This window comes from Ammospiza nelsoni, chromosome 27 (assembly GCF_027579445.1).
Source record: "Ammospiza nelsoni isolate bAmmNel1 chromosome 27, bAmmNel1.pri, whole genome shotgun sequence".
NCBI lineage: Eukaryota > Metazoa > Chordata > Aves > Passeriformes > Passerellidae > Ammospiza > Ammospiza nelsoni.
In genome coordinates, this window is record NC_080659.1 from 2,233,875 (window position 1) to 2,261,779 (window position 27,905).

General features: G+C 50.1%; 1 protein-coding gene across 1 annotated transcript; it reads right to left on the reverse strand.

Moving 5' to 3' along the window:
* On the reverse strand, nucleotides 1–27,154 carry BTBD2 (BTB domain containing 2). The gene is made up of 9 exons (XM_059489806.1): nucleotides 26,568–27,154; nucleotides 19,149–19,268; nucleotides 15,617–15,773; nucleotides 11,933–12,038; nucleotides 10,945–11,142; nucleotides 6,380–6,572; nucleotides 4,682–4,769; nucleotides 3,451–3,597; nucleotides 1–2,616 (listed from the first exon to the last, which is right to left on the reverse strand). Exons 1-9 carry the CDS (start codon nucleotides 27,152–27,154, stop codon nucleotides 2,455–2,457), a joined length of 1,758 nt encoding a protein of 585 aa, XP_059345789.1. The 3' UTR covers nucleotides 1–2,454.
* Between the last annotated feature and the right edge of the window lie 751 nt (nucleotides 27,155–27,905).

A 27,905-nucleotide genomic window follows, 5' to 3' on the forward strand; every position in this document is an offset into this window, starting at 1 on the left:
TTCATAAAGACAACCTGGATGTCTTTATTGTTTTCCTATTTACAAATCACAAAGCTGGCCAAAAAGCAGAGTGTGAACACAGGACGAGAGCATCGGATACATTCATCAAAGAGCACAGGAGCAGGCGGGGCCCGCTCTGCTGGAAGGTGACGTGGTACAACAGAATGGCTCATACTTCTGGGAACAGGCATGTCCAACAAGGAATTACATTCATCTATCTACAAAAGCCAGAATTGCATCAAACTGCAGAAAAGCCAGAAGAACAGAAGTTGCTCAGGTGTAGTTCAGAGTTTGACTCCTCTCCCTCCCTCCGTGACAGGACAAGCTGCCAGACCTGCCCCGCGCAGGGAGGGCAGGAGGGTGGGATTTGGGATGAGAATCTGTGTAACAAAATAATCATGAGAACAACAGAACTTCCAGGGAACAGCCAGGGAGGCTCCCCCTGCAGCTGGGCAGGGCCTGTCCCAGCCCTGCTCCTCCCAGAGCTGAGTGCACAGCTCTGCTTCTCCCAAATTCCAATTATTCCACTATTTCCACCTGTACCTGATGCCCCGAGGTGCAGAACCCACATCAGAGCCCCTGGAAGGTGCAGCTCCAGCACGGGCCCTGGCTGGCAGCAGTGACATTCCTGCCACCCTTGGGAGAGGGGTGGTGACAGGAGCAGGCACAGTCACAGCCTGATGGACACAGAGTCTGTGCATCCATCCCACAGCACTGTTTGCATTGCACAGAGTTGGGTTCAGTCACCAGGACATGGACCCAGGTTGGGATTTTTTTCTATTTTTTTCTATTTTTTTAGTACTGGCCATATTAGAACCATCCCACCTGGAAGCAGGCTGACAATACACAGCTCACACCATCTCCCTGGAGCACAGAACACACTCTGGGCATCCCTAACAGCTGCTGCTGAGGAGGTGCAGGGCATTCCCAGGCTGAGGAGGAGACTCCAGCCCCAGGATCCCGGCTGGGGCAGCAGGAGGAGGAGGAGAAGCCCTGCTCCAGCCAAGGACAGCCAGGTTTTGACTCCAGCAGGGAAATCCAGTGGCAGCAGCTGCCCAGAGAGTGGCAGTGGCTCCGTGTGCTGGAGCAGGAGGTTGGAGAAGGGGCCCTGAGGCAGCACCACCCCAGCCAGTCCCACGCAGACTCCCATGGCTCTGGTCTTCCTGCCAGGCTGAGCTTGATTCCAGAGGAGGGAGGAAGAGTCTGGTGGTCTTCACTCGTGGGCAGTGAGGGTGGGGCTGGACCAGGCTCCCTCTCTGTGACAGCCACGGGGAAAAGCAGCTGGCCCTGAACAAGGGGTATCCTCAAGGTCACCGAGCTCCACAGCTCAGCAGGTGATGTCTGTGATCCCCCTCCTGTGCCTGCCAACAGGCAGTGTGCAAGCACACACCAGCACAGAGAACATTCCACCTTCTCCTGAACCATTTGGTAAATCCTTGTCCATCCGCTGCATTGTAGTAACAGGCAGGTGCACATGCAGCCTCTCCTCCTGCTCCCATCAGGGGTGAGGCAGCAATGCACAGGAACAAGGGAAACACATGGAAACGTGCATGGAAATGCAGGAATGCCCTGGAGCAGGTGAGGCAGGTGCCCTTCTGCTTCAACTGACAAACCATGGCACTCTGCAAAGGACAACAACCAGTGACAACAGAGCTGGGGCTGCCCAGGGTGAGCTGAGCATCACCAGCCCTTGGGACGTGCCAGGGGTGTGGAAGCAGGACCACAGGGCCTCAGAATGCAGGAGGAGCTGCCCCTCACCACTCTGCAGGGAGGTCACCTCGCTGCCACCAACTGCCCGAGGTGAAGATTGTCACACATGGGTGGGAAGAGCAGGAAAATGCCTCAGTCCCTCCAGTGGAGCTCAGCTTTGAGGTCTCCAAGCCTGTGTAGTGCTGGAACAGCAAAGCCTCAGGGAAAAGGCCACTTGCCATGACTTCTGAAGGCGGCTCTGTGTGCTGAGGCTGCTGGGAGGGAGGGAAGGTGCTGGACACGGGCTGGCCAAGCCCTGCAGTGTGGCCTGGACTGCTGAGCTGGGGCAGAGCAGAGGCCACCCAGCCCCGCCCGAGTCTGTCTGCAGGACCATCTCCTCATGGCAAGTGAAACCACAACCAGAGCCACTCGTTGCCTTGTTTCTGACCGGTGGAAAAGCATCTACATTCATTACAGTCCAAAAAACGCACGTTGTTAGAGAGGGTTAATCAGGAGGTGAAAAACAACAAGCCACAGACAACCTACAAATGGTACTGGGCCACCAGCTGGGCTGCACTGGGCCACCAGCCTGGCCTGGCACCTGAGAGCAGCAGCAGCACTAGCACAAGGCAGAAGATGAGCTTTGAAATGGTTTCACTGTGACCTTTGGCTAGTGTGGCTCCAATTGGTGTGGTCAAACTCAGCCAGAGATTCAGTTTGGGAGGTGGCAGGGAAGAGTCGAGTCCAGGGGGGCTGGCAGTGGCACTATGTGTAGAAGATGATCTCTGGGATTTGTCCATCCTCCACCGAGGTGCCGTTGTTGTTCCCAGCCGCGTAACAGAACGTGAAGCAGGTTTTGGCTCCCGTCGTTGGTGATTCATGGATCACTTTGCGCAGTCCTTTGGTTCCATAGTGGGAATCTGGACCCTGCAGGGGCCAGGGAAGACAAGGACAGGTCAGGCCCCTCTGCTGCCCAGGCTCTCTGGTGGGTTTGGGGATCTCAGTTCCTCCCTTTTCCTCCTGGATTTGCACCTCAGGTATTCTGACCTCAATCCAATCTATCAGAATTTAACACTAATTTAACCATTTAACATATGAACTTTTTGAGGCCACTGCAGCAGGCTCTGGATTACACACCTGCAGGAGTGACAGCTCAGCTGTCCACACCAAAAAAATCACCCATCCCCTCCCCAGTGAAACATCTGTGCAGTGCTGTGAGACAAGTCAAAAACTGTCGCAGACATCTTTTCTGAAAAATCCTTTCCTTAGGATTTTTCCTCCTGAGAAGAAGCTGAGAGGCCTCAGGAACAAAATGTAAACAATGATTATCTGCTGCTGTGGAATACAACAGGTGCATCTGAGATTGGTCTCATGTGGTTGTTTCTAATTAATGGCCAATCACAGTTCAGAGAATCCAATCCACAAGCCTTTGTTATCATTCTTTCTTTTTCTATTCTTAGCTACCCTTCTGAGGAAATCCTTTCTTCTATTCTTTTAGTATAGTTTTAATATAATACATATCATAAAATAAAAAATCAAGCCTTCTGAAACATGGAGTCAGATCCTCATCTCTTCCCTCATCCTCAGACCCCTGTGAACACTGTCACAAAAAGCCAGCTCTGAATGCTGGGGGTGAATGAGCTCATGGCAGCAGCAGGGCACACAGAGACCTTGGGGATTGCACCACCGGCCTTGAAGGACACAGAGCAAGGCCCAGGTTGCACTGATGACCTAGAGCAGCTGCCCCCACCCCTCTGGTACCTTTAGAGTAGCACAGGCTGTGTAGTTGACGTTGGGTAAAATCTCCACGGGCTCCTTGAACATGACGCGGAAAGTGTTGGAGGAGCCGTCGCAGCTGAAGCCGGTGTCATTCTGCCCCAGCACCGTGTTGCTGTCTGTGTGGATGATCTGCAGCACACACAGGGTCAGCTTCCATCTGGAGTGAGTGTCCCTGAGCTGGGCTGAGCCCCAGGCACTCCCAGATTGACCAGCCCTGAGATGAGTGCACTGCCCATCACTCGTGTCACCCAGCAATGCTGTGATCACAGAACCACAGATTCCCATGTTTGGGGTGGGATGGACCTTAATGATCACAGAATTTGGGTTGGGATGGACCTTAATGATCACAGAATTTGGGTTGAGATGGACCTTAATGATCACAGAATTTGGGTTGAGATGGACCTTAATGATCACAGAATTTCATTTAGGATGGACTTTCATGACCACAGAATTTGTGTTGGGATGGACCTTAAGGATCACAGAATTTTCTTGGGATGGACCTCAAAGATCATCCATCTCCAATCCCCCTGCAGGGGCAGGGATGCCACCCACCATCCCGGATTGCTTCAAGCCACATCCTGGGCTTGAACTTTCAGGGCTGAGGCAGCCACAGCTGCTCTGGGCCCCTCTGAGCTCAGCACAGAGCTGTGGGCTCATGTCCCCTGCTCACCCCCAGGCTGCCACAGCACTGCAAGCCCCACCCTGTCCTCAGACCCTCCTCCCCCAGAGCTCAGGGCAGCAGGATGAGCCCTGACAATTAAAGATGAAATCCTGACAACCTGTGCTCATCACAGCTGCCCTGTGTGCTGGAGTGACTCCTGGGGACCCACACTGGGGTGGCACAGGGTCACCCAGAGCAGACACACAGCACCCACGGGCTCCACCTGCTCTTGGGACAGGATCATGATGGACTTGAGACAACTGAGCCTCTCCCAGCCTGCCCAGGGTGGGAAATCAGGCACAGCTGCTTCCCAAAGTGCCTCCAACTGCCCCAAAGCTGGGGGCAGAGCTGGGGAGATGCTGCAATGACGTGTGCAATGAAATCAAGAGCAATAATCCTTCTGATCCCCAGTGCCCCATCTGGCCCCTGCCACATCTGCCAGCCCCCCTGCCCAGGGACACACACAGTCCCTCTGAACCTCAGGTTTTGTTACAGATTCACTAAAACAGCCCCTAAAACAGGCAGGATTTTTAAGGTAGCAGAGAGAATTACCTGTATGTTTACTTGGTAATCCGTTGGCCCGTGTATGGATCCGTATAATCCAAACCCAACTACAAATATCCTTTTGTTTACTGAGAACCTGCAGGGACAGAGCAGGAAAGTCAGTCCAAACCTGCCCCTCCTGTATTGCTCCAGCACAAAGCTGATACACAAATATCTCCACTTGTGCCGAATTCACATCTCTGATTTAATCAAACCTACACAGACTTAAGTGCAGCCCTTCCTAAGAGGTGAAACCCTGCACAGGAACCATCAGCTGCACACTCACACCTCTGACTGCTCCAGTGAAACACAGGAAACACAGTGAAACACAATCCCATCCCAAATTTCAGGGTCCAGGCTCAGGAAGTGTTTCCAAGTTGTGGCAAAACATCAGCACCCCCAAATGCCCTCCAGGCTAAGATAGGGGTGTGGAGCAGTGCCCACCTCATAGAGCTCTGCCCAGCAAACACCACTGGTGATTTCAGTGCTGAGCATTGGGAATTGTTCACCTGCTGCTGGGTATTTATTTATTTTTAATATATTTCTTTATTATTGTTCACCTGCTGCTGGGTATTTATTTATTTTTAATATTATTCTTTATTATTGTTCACCTGCTGCATTCCAAATTTACCAAGAGCACATATAAGGATTCAGTCACTCCTGAGTGCATGAATCCCTGCTGCCCAAGGAAAAAGGGGAAGGGTCTTTACCCCACTACAGCTCCACCTTCTCAGGCAGCAGAAGCCTCAGGGTTTGCCAAGCTGCCAACAGCATTTCTTCATCTATCCACCAACTCTTTTAGCCCTGCAGTGTTTCCAGAACAAACACCTGGGGCAGGCTGGAAGCCTCAGCTCTTCAGCCAGCTGGAATATTGGAATATTCAGTGTAGGAACTGACCCTGATGCTGCAGAGGCTGAATCTCAAGTCAAACCCAAACTCCAAAATGTCTGTGAGTGTTGGAGGTGGGAGCAGGAAGTGTTTGGAGCTGGCAGCAAGGGAGTGGACCAGAGGATCTCAGCAACAGCTCCAGTGCAACAGAACCTTCCTAAAGTTGTGAAGAGCTTCATTGCTGTGAGTCCCTTCCACCCACGATGAACACAAAGCAGGGAAGAACCCCAAAGCTTCCTGATTCCCTCCTGTCTTGCTCTCATTTCTGCCTTGGGAACACAAGCCTTGCAAAGCACCATTTCCCAGCCACACCTGCCAGTCTCTGTCACTGTAACTGGGCTCTGCTGGCTGTCCACAAGCTCAGGTCTGAACAAAATGGGTGGCAGCAGAACTTTACCCCAAAACCCCTCTCTCCAACATGAGAGGTTAAAGGGCTTCAACAAGACACTGCAATGCTCCACAATGACACTGGAGCAGGGAACCAACCTGATGGAGCACTGCTTACCTGTCCCCACAAAACATGGCAGGGGGACAACAGGTGACAACTCATTTATGTGCCCCTAAGCTGCAGGAAACCTTTGGGGGGTTATTGCCTCCCTTTCCAGGGGCCTGTGCTGGGAGCCATGCTTCCTGAAAACCTTTGCCAACAGAGATGCAAAGTGGAGGTCAGTGCACCAGGGGCTGGCTCTGCCCAGCAGAACACCTTCCCTTTGGGGTCACACGGTGGAAATTCGGGGTCTAGCACAGAACCTTGAGTGTTTAGAGCAGTGGGAAGCTCAGGAACACGAGCCCAGGGGTGGGAATGGGCGCAGAGCTGACCTGATCCTGTCACTCGTCCCACTGTACCCCCAGCGGCTCTCCACCTGCTGGAAGCGGCTGATGCTGCACTCCTTGCCCCGCAGGCAGCACCGGGGCCGGTCGATGAACTCCACCCGCGGCTTCGGGTTCACGGTGAAGTGCAGGAACAGGCTCACCACCTCCCGGTCCGTCAGGATCCCCGACTGGGCAGGCCCTGCAGAGGGGAGGGAGGGGCGGTGCTGTCAGCCTTAGGGAGCCACAGGGATGATCAGTGCAGCCCCATCCCTGCACAGGCACCCCAACACCCCCACCCTGAGCACCCTGGGAGTGCTGGTTTGGGTAGGAGAGACCTTAGGGACCATCCTGTCCCACCTTCCAGCAGCCCAGGCTGCTCAGAGCCCTGTCCAGCTCTGTCACCCTGGGCAGCAGCAGCCACTGAGAGTTCAGGTGACACCAGGAGTGACAGACACGACCCCACTGCCTGCACTGCCAGCACAGCCAGCTCCACACAGGCTCAGAGACTGGACAGACCACGGAATCCTGGAATGTGCTCAGTGGGAAGGGACCCTCAGGGATCATTGATCCCAGCCCTGTCCCTGCACAGCCACCCCAACACCCCCACCCTGAGCAGCCCTGGGAGCTCCTGCAGCTCTGGCAGCCTTGGCACCATTCCCTGGGCAGCCTGGGCAGTGCCCAGCAGCCTCGGGGGGCAGAACCTTGCCCTGAGCTCCATGCCAAGGCCTGGCACAGCTGCAGCCCTTGCTGGGCACCTGTCCCTGTGCCAGAGCAGAGCTCAGCCCCTGCCCCTGTGCCTGCCCTGGGGAGGAGCTGCAGCCCCCGAGGAGCCTCCCCTCAGTCTCCTGGGCTGCAGCTGAACGAGCCAAGTGCCCTCAGCTGCTCCTCAGCCCTTCCCCAGCTCCGTGTCCCTCCTTTGGGCACTCTCCAACAGCTTTGGACCCTTCTGGTGTTGTAGGTATAAGCTGTTAGATCTTCAGATGTTGAAGGAACTCCTTAATCATGAACATGTGCAATCACCTTGTTTGAATTAGTTCTTTCTCTCCTCCCTATTTTGCCCTTGTTAAAAGGTTTTTTGCATAGCCCCACCTTCCTGGAAATTAAAAGTTGTCATCTTTTTGCTCAAAATTTTTCAGTGCCCACAGTAGCACAATTTTCAGTGTTCCTGTACCAATGTTTTTTAGCTTCAACAGGTGTTTTTGTCTCTTGCTTGTGCAGATATAGCTGTTACCCAGCTTTTGTTCTGGTAGGTTGGACAGGTGTGGGACTGCAGCTGAACGAGCCAAGTGCCCTCAGCTGCTCCTCAGCCCTTCCCCAGCTCCTTGTCCCTCCTCTGGGCACTCTCCAACAGCTTTGGGTCCTTCTGATCTTGGGGGCCCAGAACTGCATAAACAGAAGGAATCCTCTGGGGTTTTCATGGGGAAATAAGCCTGTCCTGCAGCTAGGAGCAGACTAAACCCCCATCAGAGCTGGGATCCCAGTGGTGCATCAGGATATTAAATCTCAGACAAAGGTGCTGCCCCTTATACACAGGGCAGTCATGGGCTGCAGAGCCTTCATGGAACATGGAACTGGCATTAACTGTGGAGCCCAAATGCACTGGGCTACCAAAAACACCCAAAAGCAGCTGATCCTTGCCCCACTCCTGGAAATGCCAACATTGGTGAGAGATGGGGATTTCCAAACATCCACACTGGTGGTTCAAAAAGTTGGAGAGTATTTTTACTCAAGACAAAGGTGGTTCAGCTCATTCCTTCAGGCATTTAATCCACATATTACATTTGAATACCTTTATTGTAGAATCTTGGGAAAATGCTAATGATTTCAGCAAGAGGTTCTCATCTTTTCTCCAGTAACAAGACATTTTTTCCGGAGTGATCACAGAATCCCAGACTGGTTTGAGTTGAAAGGGACTCTAAAGCTCATCCAGTGCCACCTCTGCCATGGCAGGGACACCTTGCACTGTCCCAGGCTGCTCCCAGCCCTGCCCAGCCTGGCCTTGGGCACTGCCAGGGATCCAGGGGCAGCCCCAGCTGCTCTGGGCAACCAACTCAGTGATCCTAAAAATCTTTGCAAACCACATAAAATACTTTCAAAAGTGAAACTGGATAAAATTAGTCTGTTAGCCTAACACTCAAAAGCTTCTCTGCAGCTGTTTGCACAAGCTTTGAACAGAAACAAAACCACTGAGTACTGGGGAAACAACAGCAGTTAAATGCTCTTTAATGTGGGGAGCAAATGCCCAGCTCCTTGTAGGTCCAAAACTACTTGCACCTGGTTAAATTCAACATGATTTTACCCAGACAAAACCTGGTCCAATGATGCAGTGGGGAGAGACTCAAGAATTCAAGGAAGTCAACTCCTCCAAAGGTAAATGAGCTTCTGGATACTTTGTTCAGCAAAAATCAGCCTGGTTGATGTGTCTGAACTCATCCTGTGTTGTTGCAACTCACTCCTGCAATGTTTCAAATTCCCTGCTCTAAGGGGAGGGAGGGACACATTTGCCAGTTAAAACATCTTCATGCAAAACCCCGCGTTTGATAGCAGATTATACAATAAACTGGTGAAACCACTGCTGTGAAATTCCCTCTTTTCTTGGCTTTTGGGGGAAAGGGGTGTGGAGGGGAAAGGTTTCCATCTTCTTTCTCTGCTCTGATCACCACAGAAATCAGTCAGTCAGAAAAAGGACAGAGCTGAAGGAATTCCAAGTTAATTCCTTTTTTAAGGAACAGCTGATCACTGCAGCCCCCCAGGTTTGGGGGGTTTGTTCATCTTTTAGGTTCAAGTGGATGGGGAAAACTTAAGAATTTCTCTTAAAGCACAAAGGTCCAAGTAGGACAGGCAGTTTGTAACAAACATGGGGAGGGGCACTGGCACTCCCCGCTCAAAGCCTTCAACCCAAACATGCCAAAATTAACACTTTCCTTCCAGTGAGAGAATGATACAAGGTCGCAAGGAACGATTGAAAGAAATGGAATCTGCAGAAAGATGAAAGGTCTCTGCTTCACTGAATAAATCCACATTCCCTGAGGCCACATCACAGCTGTGACAGGCCAAGCAGAGAGTGGGGACCAAGTCTGAAGCCCAGATTTTCCCCTTACTAACAGCCCTCCTCACAAGGGAACGGGGACAGGAAGGACTGAGCAGCTGAGGGCAGCACTGCCCTGAGAAGTGACCTGCAAAGGAAGGGGTCAGTGCCCCTGTTTGCTCCTGTGTACACAGCACTGCAGCCTGGAACAAGTGACAGTCTGGAAAATGGCTCCACTGCGTCTTTTTAGCATGAAAACTCTTTAAGCCAATTGCCAGCTTCCAATCCCTGGGGAATCCCCAGAGGATGAAGTGAAAGACAACAAGCAATGAAAAGAAAACGAGGCAATCTATAGTCCAAGCTGTGAAATGAGTTAGACAGCTCTGTGGATCAAGACCTTAATGTAAACTTGAAAAATACTTTGAGACACAGACTAAACAACACCAAGTTTGCAGATCAAAGAACAGCTTCAAAGTTTTTGAGATATGGGGCTCTGCTCAGAACAGCATTGGCAAGACAGGGCCAACACCACCACAGGCAGAGGATGGGGAGAAACATCCTCATTTCTCTTTGGGAACAGGCTATGATCAACACCAATTATTCACAACTCCATCAGCTTTGTGCAGTTTAAACACTCAGAATGGCTGGGAAGGGGAGCAGGTGAACCCCAGTTTGGATCTTTGCTCTAAACTGAACCCCAGTTTGGATCTTTGCTCTCAGCTCAATGGCACAGTGACCATCCAACCACGCTGTGAGAGCAAACCCAGCTGTGAGCCCCCTGCTCCTGCCAGGGGAGCACCAAAGGCTTTAAAATGAGAGAATGGACATAGATGAAAACAGCATTCAGACAGTGGATTTTGTAATCATAGAATCACAGGAGAGTGTTGGAAGGGACCTTAAAGCCCATCCAGTGCCACCCCATGCCATAAGCAGGGACATCTTCCACTATCCCAGAGCACTCCAAGCCCTGCCCAGCCTGACTGTGGGCATTTCCATGGATGGGGCAGCCACAGCTGCTCTGGGCACCCTGCGCCAGGGCCTCACACCCTATGGCACTGGAACACTACAGAACTATATATTATTATACTACAGAATTTCCTTCTGACATCCAGTCTGACCCTGCACTCCTTCAGGAGGCCATTTCTCCTTGTGCTATCACTCCAGGCCCTTATGAAATATCCCTTTCCAGCCTTTTAGGGGGAGAATGAGGGAAAATGGGGAGGAATGTGGGGGGAACCTCATATTTAAATCACTACAACATACACAGAGAAAACTCCCTTTTGTGTGACTTTCTCTGTAGCTGAGGGAAAGCAAAGACCAGGATTGGCAGAAACACCTTTGCTGAGTTACCTGCTGCAAACTCCTCAATAGTGGGAAGCTTTTCCAGCCTTTCAGGGGGAGAATGAGGGAAAATGGGGAGGAATGTGGGAGGAATCCCATATTTAAATCGCTACAGCATCCACAGAGAAAACTCCCTTTTGTGAGACTCTGTAGCTGAGGGAAAGCAAAGACCAGGATTGCCAGAACACCTTTGTTGAGTTACCTGCTGCAAACTCCTCAATAGTCATCAGTGGGAAGCGGATAAGGGAGAGAGCTTTGCCCAGAACCTTCCGCTTGTTCTCTGGAATCACCTGGAGCTGCTGCCGCTGACACTCGGCCTCGGACCAGCGCACCACGGCGTTGAACAGGCGAACCTCCCGGATCCCCAGCGTGTCCCTCTCCAGCACTGCCACCAGCGTGTCTGCAGGGCACCACAACAGGCACAGCTTCAGCCTCTGAACCCCAAACCAGCCCCCTGCACCTCGCCAGGAGCGCCCCGTGCACGGCCAAGGGGATGTTGAACCGACAGCATCGCCCAAAAGTGCTGCCTGCAGCCTCTGAGGAAGATTTATCTGAATATTCCATCAGCAAGGAGTTCACTGGAGCAGCAAACAGAGCCCATTTAATTGGAGTGTTAATGCAAGTGCAGGAGGATGAATTGCAACTTGCTTGACGTCAAATTTGGATGAAACGAGCAGCATGGAAGCCAGAAGGTGACCCGTGCCTTACCTCCACAGCCCATCTCATTAGGAGAAGGTTAAAGCCTGAATTTTAATGTTCATTAACTGTGCCCAGCAAGTTTGGAAACTGCAGATGGTAATTAAAATAGCCAGTCCTTGCTTCCAAAAACACAACACCTTTTTAACTCCAAAACCTGACAAAGACTTGCGGAAGAAAGCCAACTCTACAAAAAAAGGCGAGTTTACACCCACCCAAAACCTGCCAACATCAACACAGGAAGCAGGCTTTGTGTCATGCCCAGAAAACTCAAGTTGCACCAAAGTAAGCAGATTCCAGGGGATTTCTGCAGGCAAGGCAGCAAACTCTTTGGCAAATTCCCTGTTTCCAGCCACTCTGTGCCAGAGACTATTCAACTGATTGCTCCAGAGCAGCCAAGCCACAAGTGCCAAGCACTATTAACCTGTAACAACTTTGGAGACAAGCTGGTTATGAAAGCAGGGAGAGAGAGGGAGGGGTGGAAAAGAGCTTACCCAGGTCAATGTCTGTAAACCCCTCTGCATTGAGGGCATCTGAGGTGTTCTTGTCTATGTTCTCCAGGCATAGGCTGGCCAGCTGGGGCTCATCAAACAGCCGGGCCTAGGAAGGAAAGAGCAGCATTAACAGAAAAGGTATTTTAAAGTTTACTCTAAGAACCCCCCTTCCCCTCCCACAGCCCATCTTCATTAGCAATACCATGCCTGACTGCACCAGGAATCCACTGGGCCTTTCACAAGCAGTTAAGCATGACAAGGCAAACACTAGAAAATTCTGTGTTTGGCAGCAGCCCTGGTTCAGCTGTGCATGTCTTCAGGCACGTCTTTGTTCTAACCCAGCCCGGGTGCAGGCACCAATCGTGCTCTGCAGCACCACACTGACCCTGTCAGCTGAGCACAGGCAATTTTGACTTCATTTTTCTATTTACAAGAAAGCTTTGCCCAGTAACTCCAGGCCTGCTTGCTCTAGGAATAATGCAGAGGCAGCTTATTCTGTAAGAACAGCCACACTGATCTTGTGCATTAGCAAGAAAAAGCTGTAGCAGCAGTGCCTGGGTGTCCTGGGGAGCCCTACAGGGTACACAGCCTGCTTAGTGCATTTCCATGTTTTGCACAGAAACAGCTACTCTAATCCAGTTCCCCTAAAGAATTTCTCCCAAAATAGGTTACTATTCCAAGAAAAGCCTTACACAGCCTGGAGAGCTGCTCAGAATTTCTCTGCCCAACTTAAGTCTTGTAACAATTTTGCTGCCACTTCAGATCACCCTGGACTGCCATGTGTTAGCAGCCCTGTGCCCAGCATAAGCAGAATTGGGTGGAAAACACAAAAACCACTAAATGATCTCTTACTTCAGTGCTTTGGTTTTGTTGTTTAGGAAGGAACTGCCTTGATTCACACCTAACAAGAACACACCAGACTTGAACTCGCTGCCACCAGTAAGGTTTAGAACTCTTGTTTTGGGTTGGGAATTCCATCACTCAGGAGGTGCCTTCCAGCATCTTCTGCCTCACCCCCACTTGTGGCACGCACAGCTCAGCAAGGCCAATCTTTGTGCTGAGACCTCAAGTGCAGGAAGCTGAAACAACAATTTCCCAGGGCCCAGGGAAACTTCAGCAGTTGTCACCTGCTCCAGGGGCTGGAGGGCTGCCAGTGCCTTTACACTCTTGGCACCAAGAGCTGTGACTGACTCAGACTTTACTACTGGAGTGGCTCTTTGGACACATGAGGACTCCAGTTACACTCCCAGAGCTCTCCCCCACAGCAGCTCCAGGCAAGCTTTATTTCCTTGCTGATCAAAGTGACACTTGGATGTGTGTCTGGCATGAAAGAGGATCAGGGCTCACTGAGAGGCACAATCAATTAGGAAAGCTGTTTGCCTCTGATATTTCTGCCACTGATCAGCAGTTGCTTGAGACAGACAGTGACACAGCTGCTGGACCAGCAGACTGGGCAGGCACGCACAAAAAGGAGGTTTAGGGCTCTACTGGGATCTCAGCTCCATGATCTTAAGACTATTGGGCAGTGTCTGGTACAAGATACATCTCAGGTTTGTAATTTGCTGAAGAGGATGCTGTTTTGATGCAGTGAAAGCAGAAAACAGGTAGGTGTTCACACTGCAGGACCAGGAACAAGAGGGCTGTGAGAAGAGATCCGTTCAGTGAAGTGCAGCCAGTCATCAAGTTCAGGCACTTTTCTCAAGCAAGACCTGCCTCAAACATCTCAGACTTGATACAGAGAAATAGTGAACATAAAACTAGATGGGAATCATCACTGATGATCATACAGAATGAACAAGCCACAAACAAAAGGCATCAGGAAAGCTTTTCCCCATATGGCATTTCACCTGCCTCAGTGCCACTGATATAGTGCCATGCAGGAATTTGGCACCTGAAACCTTCCTCCTTTGTCAAACAAGGACCTTTGTGACCTGTAAGGAAGTCACCATGAACCTAAATATTACCTTGCCAAAGCCACAAACTCAAGTGCAGAGACACAGGAAGCCACAAGAAATCTCTGCATAAGGAATACCACCAAAAGCCAACACCTCTAACCCATCATGAGGCAATGGCTAGCCTCAGATTCCTCCCCAAAACTTCAGTCTATGGGAAAGATCTGTTCTCAGCTCCTGGCTAACAACTCCTGATCTTTCAGATTGCAATGCTGAACCCAAAGATCAGGAAAGCTGCAGCCAAGGAGCTGCAGTTGCCCCACCATGCATCAGATGGAGCACAGATTTGGCTGCCATTGCCCAATCAAGAGCCTTCAAGTCCTGGATCTGCCTCTGGAAGTGCAGTGTGGATCCCCCCCATCTCAGGGGCTGCCTCATCTGTTCATGGCACGTGGAAAAGGGCCAGGTTAAAGAGGATGGGTGAAGAAGGGCATGGAGTGTTGCAGCAGTAGCTGAACCCAAGCAGTGACAAGTGACTACAAACAGCACTGTGACATGGGACTACTTTGAGAACAGATCCAAATATTTAAACTAAAAAAAAATAATTAAAAATCCCAGCCTAATCCTGAGCAAAGAGCCCAGCAGTGAGTGCTTCAGGCCAGCACTGCTTCAATATCTGCACAGCCACTGGTGCAGCCACTGCCACCCACATGGTGCCTACAGCCAGAGCCTCAGACACCTGTACTGCTCATGAGGGGGAAAGGTCCAGGAATGCTGGGTGAGACAGGAAATCCCTCAGAGCACCTTGGTGTGCTGGTTCCCACCTCACTGCAGCTGGGAAACTCCTCTGCAAGCTCTGTTTAACATCAGACATCACAGCAGCTTTCCTGAGCTGGCTGATCAGAAATATCCTCCAGAGCCACTCCAGCCTGCCCATCCCCTGAAGGAAAGACAGTCACACACAAAGCCTGTGTGTTTCTTATTCCTACAGCACACAGAACTGGGTGTCCCTGGCACTGCCATCCACCACACAGATGACAGCACTGTGGATGTCACCAACATGGCATCAGCTGTCTGAGAGAGAGAAGACAGGGCTGGGAAAAGGATGAGTGATGCTCATTTAATCAACCTGGATGCAAAGTCTGATTTTTGCCAAACTAAGCAGAAGTTGTAAACACTGTCTCCTACTTTGCTGCTTCAAGAGTCAAGTGGAAGGTGGAGGAGCTCAACCCTCAGAGAGTGGATCAGACCCAGGCCAAGGAGCAGCTGCTCTGACACTCTGGGTCTGTGAGCCTTCAGTGAAGGAGGTAGAGCTGAGGAAGAGAGCACCCTGCTCCTCTCCCAGGAAAATAAACCAAAGCACTCATGAAAAGGTTTTCCTTCACCCCCACTTCAGGAAAAGTACTGCACAAAAGTTGTTCAAGGAATGGCTGAGCAGCCACTGAGAGAAAGCTCAGCATTACCAGTCCTGATTCTGTAACACACGGAAATCCTCTCATTCCACTTTTCTTCTTGGCAGATGAAATCTTTCCACCCTGTTAACTCCATCCCCAGCTCACACTCTGGAAGGAACCACCTGCCACAGTGAAACAGAAAGATCTGAAACAGCAGCAACGTTTGCTGTGTACAGTTCTTTGTAAGAACCTGCTCAGCAGTGCTGGACTCCTGTGAGGAACAATTCAAAGCAACCCAGAGCTGCTCCACTTTGGATGATCAACTCTGGAACACACAGAAAATTCCCATTTTTCTGCCTGTGCTGGACCTTGCTGAAGGCAGATGATCACAAACTCACCTGAGTTAATAGCATGAATGCATTGTCTGCTCTGAGGTTTTTTTTAAGAAACTCCACACAATGAGCTTCAAGGGCAGGAACTGCATATTTCTTAGCTGTGTAAAGTGTTGTCATAACAGTCTCTGGTCCGATCTGAACTTCGTCTGAGTAAAGAAATCTGAAAACATGCAAACAAACATTGCTGTGGTGAATTAAGGTAACAGGGTAAAACTCCCTCAATTCATAGAAAACATGTTTGTGCCTCTGCCTGTCATCCTGGTCCATTTCCTCTGCTGGAGAGTTAGGAGGGTTTTCACATCCTTTCCACTAATTTTTTTTAAGACATTTTACAGTATAACATTTAATAGCTGGGATTTCCACTGCAGAAGCATCTCAAACTGCCTTGCATCTCACCACCAGTGAGCTCTTAGCCTACCCCTTATACCAGGCTAAAATGGTCTCTAAGGGCACCCCTTAAAATTCACATTTTTGGCTGTTCAATTAGAATAAATAAGGACAAAGATTCAATCTTGCCTGCCTCTCTCAGAAGAAAAACTCCATTTTACACTACTAATTCAGAAGTGCTGAGAAGCACTCAGACATTTCCATCCACTGCACACAAGGTGCTTTACCCACACTCCCCTTTCTCATCTCTTTACTTCACAGACTGAATTGTTTAATTTCATGACACAAATGTTTAAGTACAGCTCACAGTGTAATTTCAGCATAAAGCAAGAGTTAACTGCAGTGAAAAACAAGGACTGCCATGCTGCAGCAAAGCACCAGCCTTCACTGCTAGGCCAAAACAAGGAAGGACATTCATGATGTGAAAAACAAAGGAAACCTGACTGAGCCCCCTAATACCTGAACTCACTGAGCAGAGACAGGAACTGAGGCTGAGCTCAGTAAAATCAGTGATGCAGTGGTTTAGTCCTTATCACAGAATTCCAGAATGGTTTGGCTGGGAAGGGACCTTAAAGACTGCTTTGCTCCAGCCCCTGCCATGGGCACAAACACCTTCCACACCTCCCAGAGGCTGCCCAGCCTGGCCTTGGCCACTGCCAGGGATCCAGGGGCAGCCACCCTGTGCCAGGGCCTGCCCACCCTGCCAGGGAACAATTCCTGATTCCCAGTGTCCCACCCAGCCCTGTCCTGTGGCAGTGGGAGCCATTCCCTGTGTCCTGTCCCTGCAGGCCTTGTCCCCAGTCCCTCTGCAGCTCTCCTGGAGCCCCTTCAGGCCCCAAAAGGGGCTCTGAGCTCTTCCCAGAGCCTTTTCTTCTCCAGGCTGAACAGCTCATGCAGAGTTTTGGTTTTTTTTCCTGTATCTCCTTTAACCAGTGGAGCATTTGCCAGTCAGGATCTCAAGGACACAAAGCACAGAGATGCAATATTGTGCTAACTGTGCTCAGCATTCCTGTTCCAGGGGTTATTTTGGAAACTCCAGCAATGTTTTGCTCTACATTTCTCTGAAGGGGACACAGCAGGTTGTGTGGCTGCTGTTCCTGGAAGGGCTCTTCCAGGGGGATCCAGGCAGTATTCCCATCTGCAGCAGAGCAGCTCCTGCTCCTCCAGCCAGAGAAGGCCAGGATGCCATTCAGGGGAGCATCATCAGTGTGATCCACAGGCAGGGAAGCACTGGCACTGCTGAAAGCAGGCTTTGTGCTGCTCCAGGGCATTTGGCAACAGCAACATCATGCCACAGGTTAATCAATGTGTTTTGCACACACCCTTTCCCAGCCCCATTTGCACCGAGCAATCCTTTCTGTTCCAAGATTAAAAGAACACAGTGGCTCTAAAACCAATTATTTGTTTACTTCAGTGACTGTGTCAGTATTTCTGTTTACCACAGTGTGTGCTAAGAGAGACAACAAGAGTAAAAAAACTGTGAAAAAACCCAGTATGAATTTAAAAGAACATTTAGACTGTAATCCCAGACAATCAGACATGTTCTTATCTTTGGGTTAACATAATAATAATAATAATAATAATAATAATAATAATAATAATAATAATAATAATAGTAGTCTTACACAATTACAGCAGACCTATGAAAGGTCACTAGCCCACAACCTCCATCACAATCCAGCATCCAGATGGGACCTTCTGCAGAACATTCAGGAATGGGCACTTGGTCCCTGGATAAGCTCCTGATCCTACAGCATTAGATCATGGCTTGGACCAAGTCCTGAGACACATGTAAGGATCAGCTGCCATTCCAGATCAGTGTTTGGAGGGACTGGTTTTACTCCAGGAACTCACACCACATACTTGGTCAGCTCTCTCCTGGAAAGCAGCACCCAAACTTCCTCTGGTACAAGCTCTGAGCATTTAAAAAGCAATTTAAAAATTCATTTCTAGATTGAAGCACCCAAGATGTCACTGGACCATGGGCACAGCTCAGAAGCACTGAGGTAATCCACCAATGACTTCTTCCATTAAAAAAGCCAATATTTCTGTTGAAATCCACCTGAACTTTTGTCTTTTGAGATGATGGCTTCTCTTCTGAAATCGCTCTGTTAATCAAGTGGTGAAATCTCAGCAGGGAAACATCAGGATTTTTGCCTCTAAATCACTAGATAGTTGGGCCTCACAAATATCTAGTGAATTTGATTTAAAGATAGTTACAAGCTCTGCACTCCAGAGAGATCCACATGGCTGACAGGCACACTCCAATTAGAGGGATTCCCCACGTGCTGGTGTCTGCTTTAAACTGAGCCAAAGGGGAAGGGGCTCGGGGCTCCCAATAATTTCTGGCCTTTCATTCTAGCCCAGATCAATTTTAAAATATTCCAAGACAGCACAGGCACGACCAAAGCACTTTCTGAAGGCAAAGCAAAAAGTGTGCCAGAGCTATATATAGTGGCTGCTCCCAGTAGGAAGTGAGTGGGGAACATGTCAAGAGCACAGGAATGGAAACCCCTGGAAGTAGGTTACAGAAATCCTACAGAAACAGGACAATGACTTCCCAGCATCCATTCAGGATTGCTGCTGGATGTTGTACAGCACCAGCCAAGCTTAAAGGAATTGGTGAATAGGATGTTACATCCCCTTCTTCCTCCTCCTCCAGCACACAGACTTGCAACACAGACTGGGAATGGAAATTCAAACCCAGCTCTCCAAATGAGGGATAAAACCCACACAAAGGCTGATACCACATGGAATGGCTGAGATTTATTACACACCCCTGCTTACCTGTTACAACTTGCTCACAACCTAAACAAGCTCCAAGTGTTTGTAACTTACAGAGCTTTCAAAAGATCACTTTTCCCCTCTTCTCTCAAAGAGCATTAGGATGAAACCAAACCAATGAGTGAATAAGAAGTTATAACAATCAATGGCCAATATTATATATATTTATATATTTTTTAAGTGTAGCTACAGTAGACTTTTACCCAAGAAAACAGGGATTTAACATCAGCATTTAAATACCGTTGAACAGGCATTTCATTTTGGAAATTAACAATAATCTCCATTCTACAAATACTTCCCTGCTTTCATCAAAACCAATTTTTTGCCACACTAAATCTGTGCATCCCAGTCATCCTGTGCTTACTTGAGCAGAGCCAGGAAGGCAGCAGGCTCCACGTCAGGCAGCTCAATCTCTGTGGAGGTTGTGGCCATCCCACCATTGAACATCGCATCGAAGACAGCGCTGCCCACGGCCAGCACGAACCTAACGTGGAGAAAAAACCAAACGTGCAAATAAAACCTTATGTGAAATCATATTTCTATTCAAAAAAAAAAATCCCAGGCTGGTTGCTTAGCCCTAAATCCACCCTCAGGGAAGGCAAATCGTTTGTGGAGTTAAAGGAAAAGTGTTTTGCAAGAGCAGGGAGGGTCAGGCTTGCTGCTCCTTTACTGCAAAGCACCAAAGCTGCAAGAACTTCCTTCTGAGCCCTGTCCTACAGCACAGGAATGGTTCCCCACAGGCCACATTTTGGGAATTATGGAAGAGAGAACACATGCTTTGTAAAGCCCCTGTAGGAGCCTAGGTATAATCTGTGAAAAATGCATTTTTTATGATTGGCTTTTCACAAATATTAAAATGAATATTATATGTGTTGTGTTAGAAAGTAATGCTGTATTGATTCTCTTAAATAGTGTGTTAAATATAGTTTTGGGTTTAAAAAATGTTAAAACAGAAACTATGGTATGTAAGATACTTTTTTTTTAAAGAAAGGACTTACAGAGAAATAGCAGCCACAAGACACCTAAATCTTTCAGAGAAAGAGAATTTATTGCTCTTTTATCAGAAGAAATTAACTTCTTCCCACCTCGAAGGTGTTGTTAAGACTCAGAAGAAGGTAATGATGACCAGACAGAATCCTGTGTTTGAATGGAATTTATGCATCATGTATGAGATGTATGAATATGCAACAGGTTATTGTTTTTAAGGGTTAATCCTCTGTTAACTGTGTCCTTTTTTTGGGCTCGTGCTGCCCAGAAAAAGGTACCTGGACATCCATAACTCTTTGTTGCTATTGTCTCATATTGTCCTAATTCAAATTGTCCAAACTATTACTCTAATTGTATTACTACTTTTATAACAGTTTTATTACTATTAAACTTTTAAAATCTTAAAAACAAGTGATTGGCATTTTTTCACATAATCCCAATGTTGAGAAGCAAAGAAACAGCAAAGTTAAGGAGTTCAAGCTCTTCCAGCAAACAGAGCCCAAGTCTTGCTGCAACTCCCCACAGTCACCTATTGGAAACACTTCTGGAAAACTTGTAACTGCACAATACCCACAGGCACACACCTCTGGTGATGGCAGAGCAAGCTCCCAAAACACAAAACTGCACCAGGAGCTGCAGACCCCAAGCCCTGGCACAGGACCTGCCCTCCCCATGTTGCTGAGCACTTCCATGGATAACCTGCTCTGGGCTCAGCACAGAGGGAAGAACAAACCAGCACAGAGAGGTGCACACAACCCTCAGCACTGCTGGGAGCTTACATGGCAATACTGGCACAGAAAAGGATGTTATAAGCTCTAAATAGACTGAAAGCAGGAACTTAAAACAGGTTTGATACCAAAAATTATGTCCCAGCACTCCCATACAAACAAGATGATCCCCTCCAACACACATCTCCTGTTTTAGGAGGAAGCTCAGGCCTGGGCTGCTGAGGGGTCTGTGTATATTTAAGATGCTCTACCTGCCTCAGGACTTAAAAAGCCATTTTGAAAACTTTCTTGCTCAAAAATGCAGAGGTGAACCCTTGCCATGAAGGATTCCTGTGTCTGCCACCGTGCAGCTCCCTGAAGTTAAACTGAAGGTCACAACTCTGCACAGAAGGGAAGCAGAGCAGCCCAGGCTGCAGGAGATGACTACAACCACTTCTCTACCAACTAGGAAAAGGAAAAAGCTGGAATATTCCAGGTTCTTGCTGCAGGGGTTTGATGCACACTTCCAGAGAAGCAGCAAGAACTGCAGGCAGAAATTCAGAGAAGACAGCAGGCATGGAGCAGAAACCTCCAGCACTATGGGGGAATTTCAGTCAGATTTCACAGGAAATGACCTTTTAAAAGTAGGAAATTTCCATTTAAACAATGTTTTCATTTTCTCCCTTTTCCCTCCCCTCCCATCCAGAGGAGGCTTCCCAGGGATACAATGCAGTGAAGCTCCAAGGATGTGCCAGGCTCATTTGCTGTGACTGAGTTTGGCTGACGAGCTGGCTCATTGTTCCTGATGGGCTCAGGGAGCTCGGGACAAACCACAGTGGTTACAAAAAGTACACACATGCATATTTCTGTCAAACCATTCTCAAGAAAAATGTCAGGAAAAATAAAAACCTTCCTCACAATACCAGAATTGCCAGATGAAACAAAAATCCTTGTTCCTCCAAAAGCAGCGATGGTAGCAAAACAATTGCCGGCTTTGTTTGATGCTAAAAATTAACATATATTAATTGCACTCTCAAATTTTCATTCTCACAGCCAGCACAGTACAGGTCCTCAATGAGCAAGAGCTTTCAGAAGCTATTTGAAAAGGGCATTCATTTAAAAAAACCCTCAAATGTTTGCTTCCATTTCAGTCAGGAACAAATCAGTCAGATTTTGTAAACTGCTGAGCCCTAACAGGATCCCAGGAGGTGCCAGAGAAACCCAGGACTCCACATTTGAAGTTCTCTTAAAACACTAAGAGAACATAATTAACATAAGAAAATCCCTCTCTCTCTCCAGTGTTTTCTTAAGCTGCTCTAAAAGGAAAAGCAGGGATGCTCACCACTCCTCCTACACCATCCACCAGCTTCCCCCAGCCATGCAGGTCTGCAGGAGGAAGAGATGGGATTTGTTTTAGATGGGAAAATCCAACAGATAAGTTATTTTAAACACTTTTGTGGCCAAAACGGAGTGGACTACTGAAAGGAGGCAGAGAAATAAGCAGAAATAGAACTAAAGAATTAAGAAAGCAACACCTGATTTCTCCTCATTCCCTCTGCACCAGGAAGAGCCAAAGTAAACTGACTGTCAGTGGTGAGAGTCACAGGAACTTCCTTGAGGTTAATTTGTCTTCAAACGGATCCAAAGCTGACTACAGGCTGTGGAGGGCCTGCAAGGAAATGTCTTTCCCTTCTGCTATTTTGTTTCCTGACACAACTTTCACTGCTTCATGCTCACCTTGGCACCACTTGTCACCTGGTTTCATCTGCACACCCACCAGTGCTTCTCCCTTCCCAGGCACTCCAGTAACACCAACAACAAAAGAAACCACCCAAAACCCACAAATACCCCATGCTGCTGAACAGCTCCCTCCTCCATCTGCACAGAGAAACCTTAAAATGTCTATTCCAGAAGAGCTGGCACAGGAACACACCAACACATGACATGCTGGAGCTCAGTGACACCAGAGGTGATGGAAAGATGCTGATGATGATGGTGGGCTGGCAGAGGATGCAGACCCTGGGTGAAAGGATCAGGAGCCATGGGACACAGGAATTGTGAGTGAATACATGCCCAAGAAAAGACAGGATAGGCTCAGAAGAGACTCCTGGAAACAACAGCCAAATCTTACTCAGGCTGTCACCAAGCTGTAGATCTCCAAGGCTGGAGCACACACAGAGCTGCATCCCCACAGCTTGCCCTGCTCACTCTCAGGCCCTATTTTCTGGCCAATTAACAAGTTTAATTATGACACCCATGCAGTTCCTGGCTGATGAGGTTTAGCCATTTCTAATCCCATTGATACTGTGCTCAACAAAGCAGATCTGGAAAAAGACAAAAAACCCTTTCCCTCTTATTGCTGGGTCTAATCAATGTGTTGACCTTGGCCATGCTGGTGCCCTGAAGCTTTGAGGCAGCTGCTCAGCCTGGCCTTGACATCAAAAAAAAAAAAAAATTTAAGGCCATCCCATCTTCTTCATGGCTGATTCAGCAGCAAGAGGGAATGAGCTGAAGGCTCAGAGACAGGGCTTGCTTCAAGGTAGGCAAGGAACTTCCACAGGGTCTGGAGCCTCCTCCAGGTGGGAAACACCTGATCTTCTCAGGGCTGCAGATACTTGGACAGGTGACCCTTCAGTTCACACCTTTTACCTTCAAACTGGGCTCTCAAACACAAAATGAATGTTTGCTCTTGGCTGCTCTGTGAGGTTTCTTTTGTCTGTTTCTGTGGCTTGATATGAACTGCTGAGCCACAGAATCCCAGACTGGTTTGGGTGGGAAGGGACCTCAAAGCCCATCCAGTGCCACCCCTGCCATGGCAGGGACACCTCCCACCATCCCAGGCTGCTCCCAGCCCTGCCCAGCCTGGCCTTGGGCACTGCCAGGGATCCAGGGGCAGCCCCAGCTGCTCTGGGCACCCTGTGCCAGGGCCTGCCCACCCTGCCAGGAAAGAATCCCGTCCCAATACCTAATCTAAATCTTCCCTCTTTTCAGATTAGGGCCATTAACTGAATTTTCCAGGTGTACTCAAAAACACATCTGAACCCACAGCTCTGTCAGAAACCTCTTCTAGCAGCAGCACCTGGGGACAACATGACCTGTGCTCACTGGGCACAGCCACTTCATCACCTCAACCTACAAACCCTCCACATTCCCCCAGCTCCATCCAGGAGAAGACAGACCAGGAATCACCTGCACCATCACTCCCAGCTCCCACAGGACTGCATCTCTTGGATTATTTGTGCTTCCCAGTCTGCTGCCAAAGCCATCCCAGCACACCATCAAGGATGCTGCAGACCACTCCTCGAGGCACCACAAGGAGCTGTCCAAGAACCCTATTTAGGAGTTGCTCCTCCTGCAGCCATGCTTGGTACCTGGCCTGGTCTAAAAATTTACACAATTAAACTACAGAAATACTTACCTGTGAGCTGTGCACTATTGTGCCAAGGGTGGTTTAGATTGGATATTAGGGAAAATGTCTTTTCAGAAAAAGTTGTAAAGCACTGGAATGGGCTGCTCAGAGTGGTGGTGGAGTTACCATCCCTGAAGTGCTCAAAAAACACAGATGTGACACTTGAGGACATGGTTTAGTGGTGAATGTGGTGGTTCTGGGCTGATGATTGGATCTGATGATCTTAAAGGTGTTTTCCAGCATTAATAACTCCATGAGTTCATGATTGCAGACATCTGACAAAGCACCAGCACCTGTCCTGGTCACTGAAACAAACCAGCACCTCTCCAACTGAACCCATGGCTGCTTTGCAACTCAATTCCAACCCAAAGTATCTTCTGCCATTGAGGTGGGAAAACTGAGCACAGAAGGAGTCTGGGTGGTTTTATTTTAGGCTCTCTTATTTCTGAAATAACCACAGTACTTCATAAATCACCAGGATATCCCAGCTGCAACATCACACGGACAAGTTTTACTAAAATCTCTAGAACCCTTAGGTGGGATGTCACACCATGACACACTCCATTCTATCTTTACCGCCCAGAGCACCAGATGAATTTCATAGCAATTAAGCAGCATCTCACTTTGGGGACAATTTTTTTCCCAAATCTTCATTTATTTTCCATTTATTTCTGGGCTGAACATCACCCGTCCCCACCCAGCAAGCCTAGTTCTCAGGACAGGAGCAAGCTTACCCAAATACTAATTAAGATTCAAATTATAAGAGAGCAAACCTGACCCCCTAAACACTCAAAGCAGCCTAGAACAAGTGTGGTTTGTTCTTAAAGTGAGAGAAAAGGGGAAAATCTGAAGGGGGAACTTCCAGTAACATGAGCACTTAGAAGAAAAGCAATAGTTTGAAACTGTTTGGAGTGAGGCTCCCTTTGCCAAGCACCACTTCCAGGTACAACAAGGAACCAATTAAAGTTGGCTCCATCTTGCTGGTTTGTTTCAGTGACCAGGGCAGGTGCTGGTGCTTTGTCAGATGTCTGCAATCATAAATTCATGGAGTTATTAATGCTGGAAAACACCTTTAAGATCATCAAATCCAATCCTCAGCCCAGCACCACTACAGTCACCACTAAACCATGTCCCCAAGTGCCACATCCGTGTTTTTTGAACACTTCAGGGATGGTAACTCCACCACCACTCTGAGCAGCCCATTCCAGTGCTTTACAATTTTTTCTGAAAAGACATTTTCCCTAATATCCAAGAAGAGGGTGGCACACATGGATTCACTGGAGCTCCCCCAAGGAACCAGCTGAATGTCAATCAGCCACATCAGATCTGCATCATCCAGGTGGAGGCGATTCCCAGCTCCACAATTCCCAGCTCCTCTGAGCTGCAAATTCTTAAATGGCAGCTCAGCCCTAAGCATTAACCACTACAGGTTATTCAGGCCCAGGCGTGATTCCCAACACAGCTCTTCATGGTAGTGGATTAACCCCCAAAACACAGGGCTTCAGAAAAGATTCACTAAAGGTCACTTTAAAATTAAAATGTTCCACCTGAAATTTGGGGCCTCAAATCATTGTTCCTTCATTTCCATCCCCAATGCTCTCACAGATTTTGGTGATCTCTGTCTGCAGGGATCAGGCAGATGAGGGAGACTATTCCTCCTCTCCTCTGCTTCCCACCAAATCAAGGGTTACTTCCAAGTGACACCAAGGGATGTGGGATTGTCCCACTCACTCCATCCCTCTGGATAAAACACTCTCATCCAAACCCTAGATGCATCCTGAGCTGGTGACCCTGAGGAGAGGCACAACACTGTCCCAAGGCTGGAAGAGATCAGGGGCAGCACTGGCTGACCACAGTGGGGGTCCTGTGCTCAGGACGTGTCCCTGAGCAGGGGGTGAAATGTGGGGTGCAGTTCTGTGAGCCCCTTTTCTCTCCTCACAGGGAGGTGCAGCAGCCCAAACCCAGCACCCTGTACCCCACTTGATGGCACATCACCCCCCGAGGCTGCAGGAGAACCCACAGCACTCCCAGGGCCATCGCTGAGGGGAAGTTTGGGGATGAGGGGCCATGCCCGATGGAGAGCTAAGGGATCATCGCTGAAGAGGATGAAGGGCCATCCCTGAGGAACTGTTCTGAGAATAAGGAAACATTCCCTGAAGAGCAGTTTTGGGGGATAAGGGGACAGTTCCCTGAGGAGAAACCTGAGAGAGCAAAGGGAGCAATCACCGAGAAGCAGTTTTGGGAGATAAAGGAGTGATTACCTGAGGAACAACATAGAGGGGTGAGGAGACCAATCTCTGATAGGAAGTGAGGGGGAAAAAGATGCGTTTCCCGGAGGGAATATGTGAGCAATTCCCTCAGGGAATAACGGGGGGCGGGGGAAAGAGGGAGACGAGCCATCCTCGAAGGGCAATTTGGGGGTTGACAGGGTGATCCCTGACAGGAGGAGGAGGAGCGATGCCTGAGGGGCACTTCTGTCAAATAAACGAGCGATTCCCTTTATCAGTGTGGGGAGAGTGAGGGGATGCCCCCAGGCCCATCGGGCCGGCCCCCACGACCCTGCCGAAGCCCGGGACCCGCGGCCACACCGCAGGGCCGTGGGGCTGGGTACCCCCACACCCCTCATCCCTCCCGCATTCCCGGATCCCCACGCGTGGGACCCCCGCGCCCCCCGCCCCACCTGTGCGCCGGGATGCGCTGGGAGCCGCGGCCCTTCCCCACCAGGAAGTGCACGTCGCTGAGCACCTCGTTGTTGAAGAGGAACGCGAACCGCTCCTGCACCGTCGGCTTCGTCGCCTGCCAGTTGTACACCGGCTCCCGCTGCAGCGCCCCGCCAGGACCGCCCGCCCCGCCGGCTGCCCCCGCCGCCCCCGCCGCCGCCGGGCCCCCCGCACCGCCGCTGGCCGCCGGCGGGTTGGCGGCGCCGCTCTGGTTGTAGGTGAGGCCGGGCGGCGAGGCGGGCGCGCCGTTGGTGCAGGCGGCGGCCGCGGCCCCGTTGCCCGGCGGGGGCGGCGGCGGCTGCGGGCAGGAGGAGGAGAGGCCGCCGGGGCCGCCGCTCCCTCCGGCCGCCATCTTGTGCGGCGGGGCCGCGGGGGCGGGCGGCGCGGGGCGGCGCTGCAGCAGCACCAGCACCAGCAGCGGCGGGCGGGACACGGCGGCAGGCGGGACGGGGACGGGGGCGAGGGCCGCGGAGATGTCGGCGGTGGCGTCGATGGCGGTGGCGTCGATGGCGGCGCGGATGCAGAGCGCCGGGCAGCAGCGGCGCATGGGGCGGGCGCCGCCGCCGGCCGGGCACGGGGGAGCGGCGGAGGCGGTGGCGGGGCGGGGAGAGGGCGTGGGGCGGCGGGCGGGGCCGGCACGGAGGGGGAGGATGGAGGGCGATGCGAGGGGGAGTGAGGAGGCGATACCTGAGGGGATAATCCCTGAGGGGGCGATCCTTGAGCAGGATGAGTGTCCATCCCTGAGGAACACTTTTAGAGATGAGGGGGCGATCCCTGAGGGGGCTGAGGGGCGATCCCTGAAGGATCTTTTGAGGGTAATGGGGCATTTCCCTGACGAGCAGCAGAGGGGAGCAATTCCTGAAGGGCACTTTTGGGGCAAGAGGGGATGGGACCCTGAGGAACCAGTGTGGATGAATGAGAAAGGCAGTTTTGATGGGCGATCCCTGGAGACGGTTTGGGGGATGAGGGGACGATCCCTTAGGGAGAGTAAGGGGATGATCCCTGAAGGGCTGATCCCTGAAAAGGATGGGGACTATCCCTGAGGGGCAGTCTGGGGGACAAAGGGGGCAACCCTTGAGGAGATGAGGATCAGTCCCTGAGGGAAAGTTTTTGGAATGAGGGGGTGATCCCTGAGGGGAATAAAAGGATGATCCATGAGGGAATAATCCCTGAAGATGATGAGGGGCCAAACCTGAGGGACAGTTTTGAGGCCTGGATCATTTCCCTGAGGAGCTACATGGAGGGAGCGGCAAGAGGAGCAATCCTTGAGGGATTTTTGATCCCCAAAATCCTTGAGT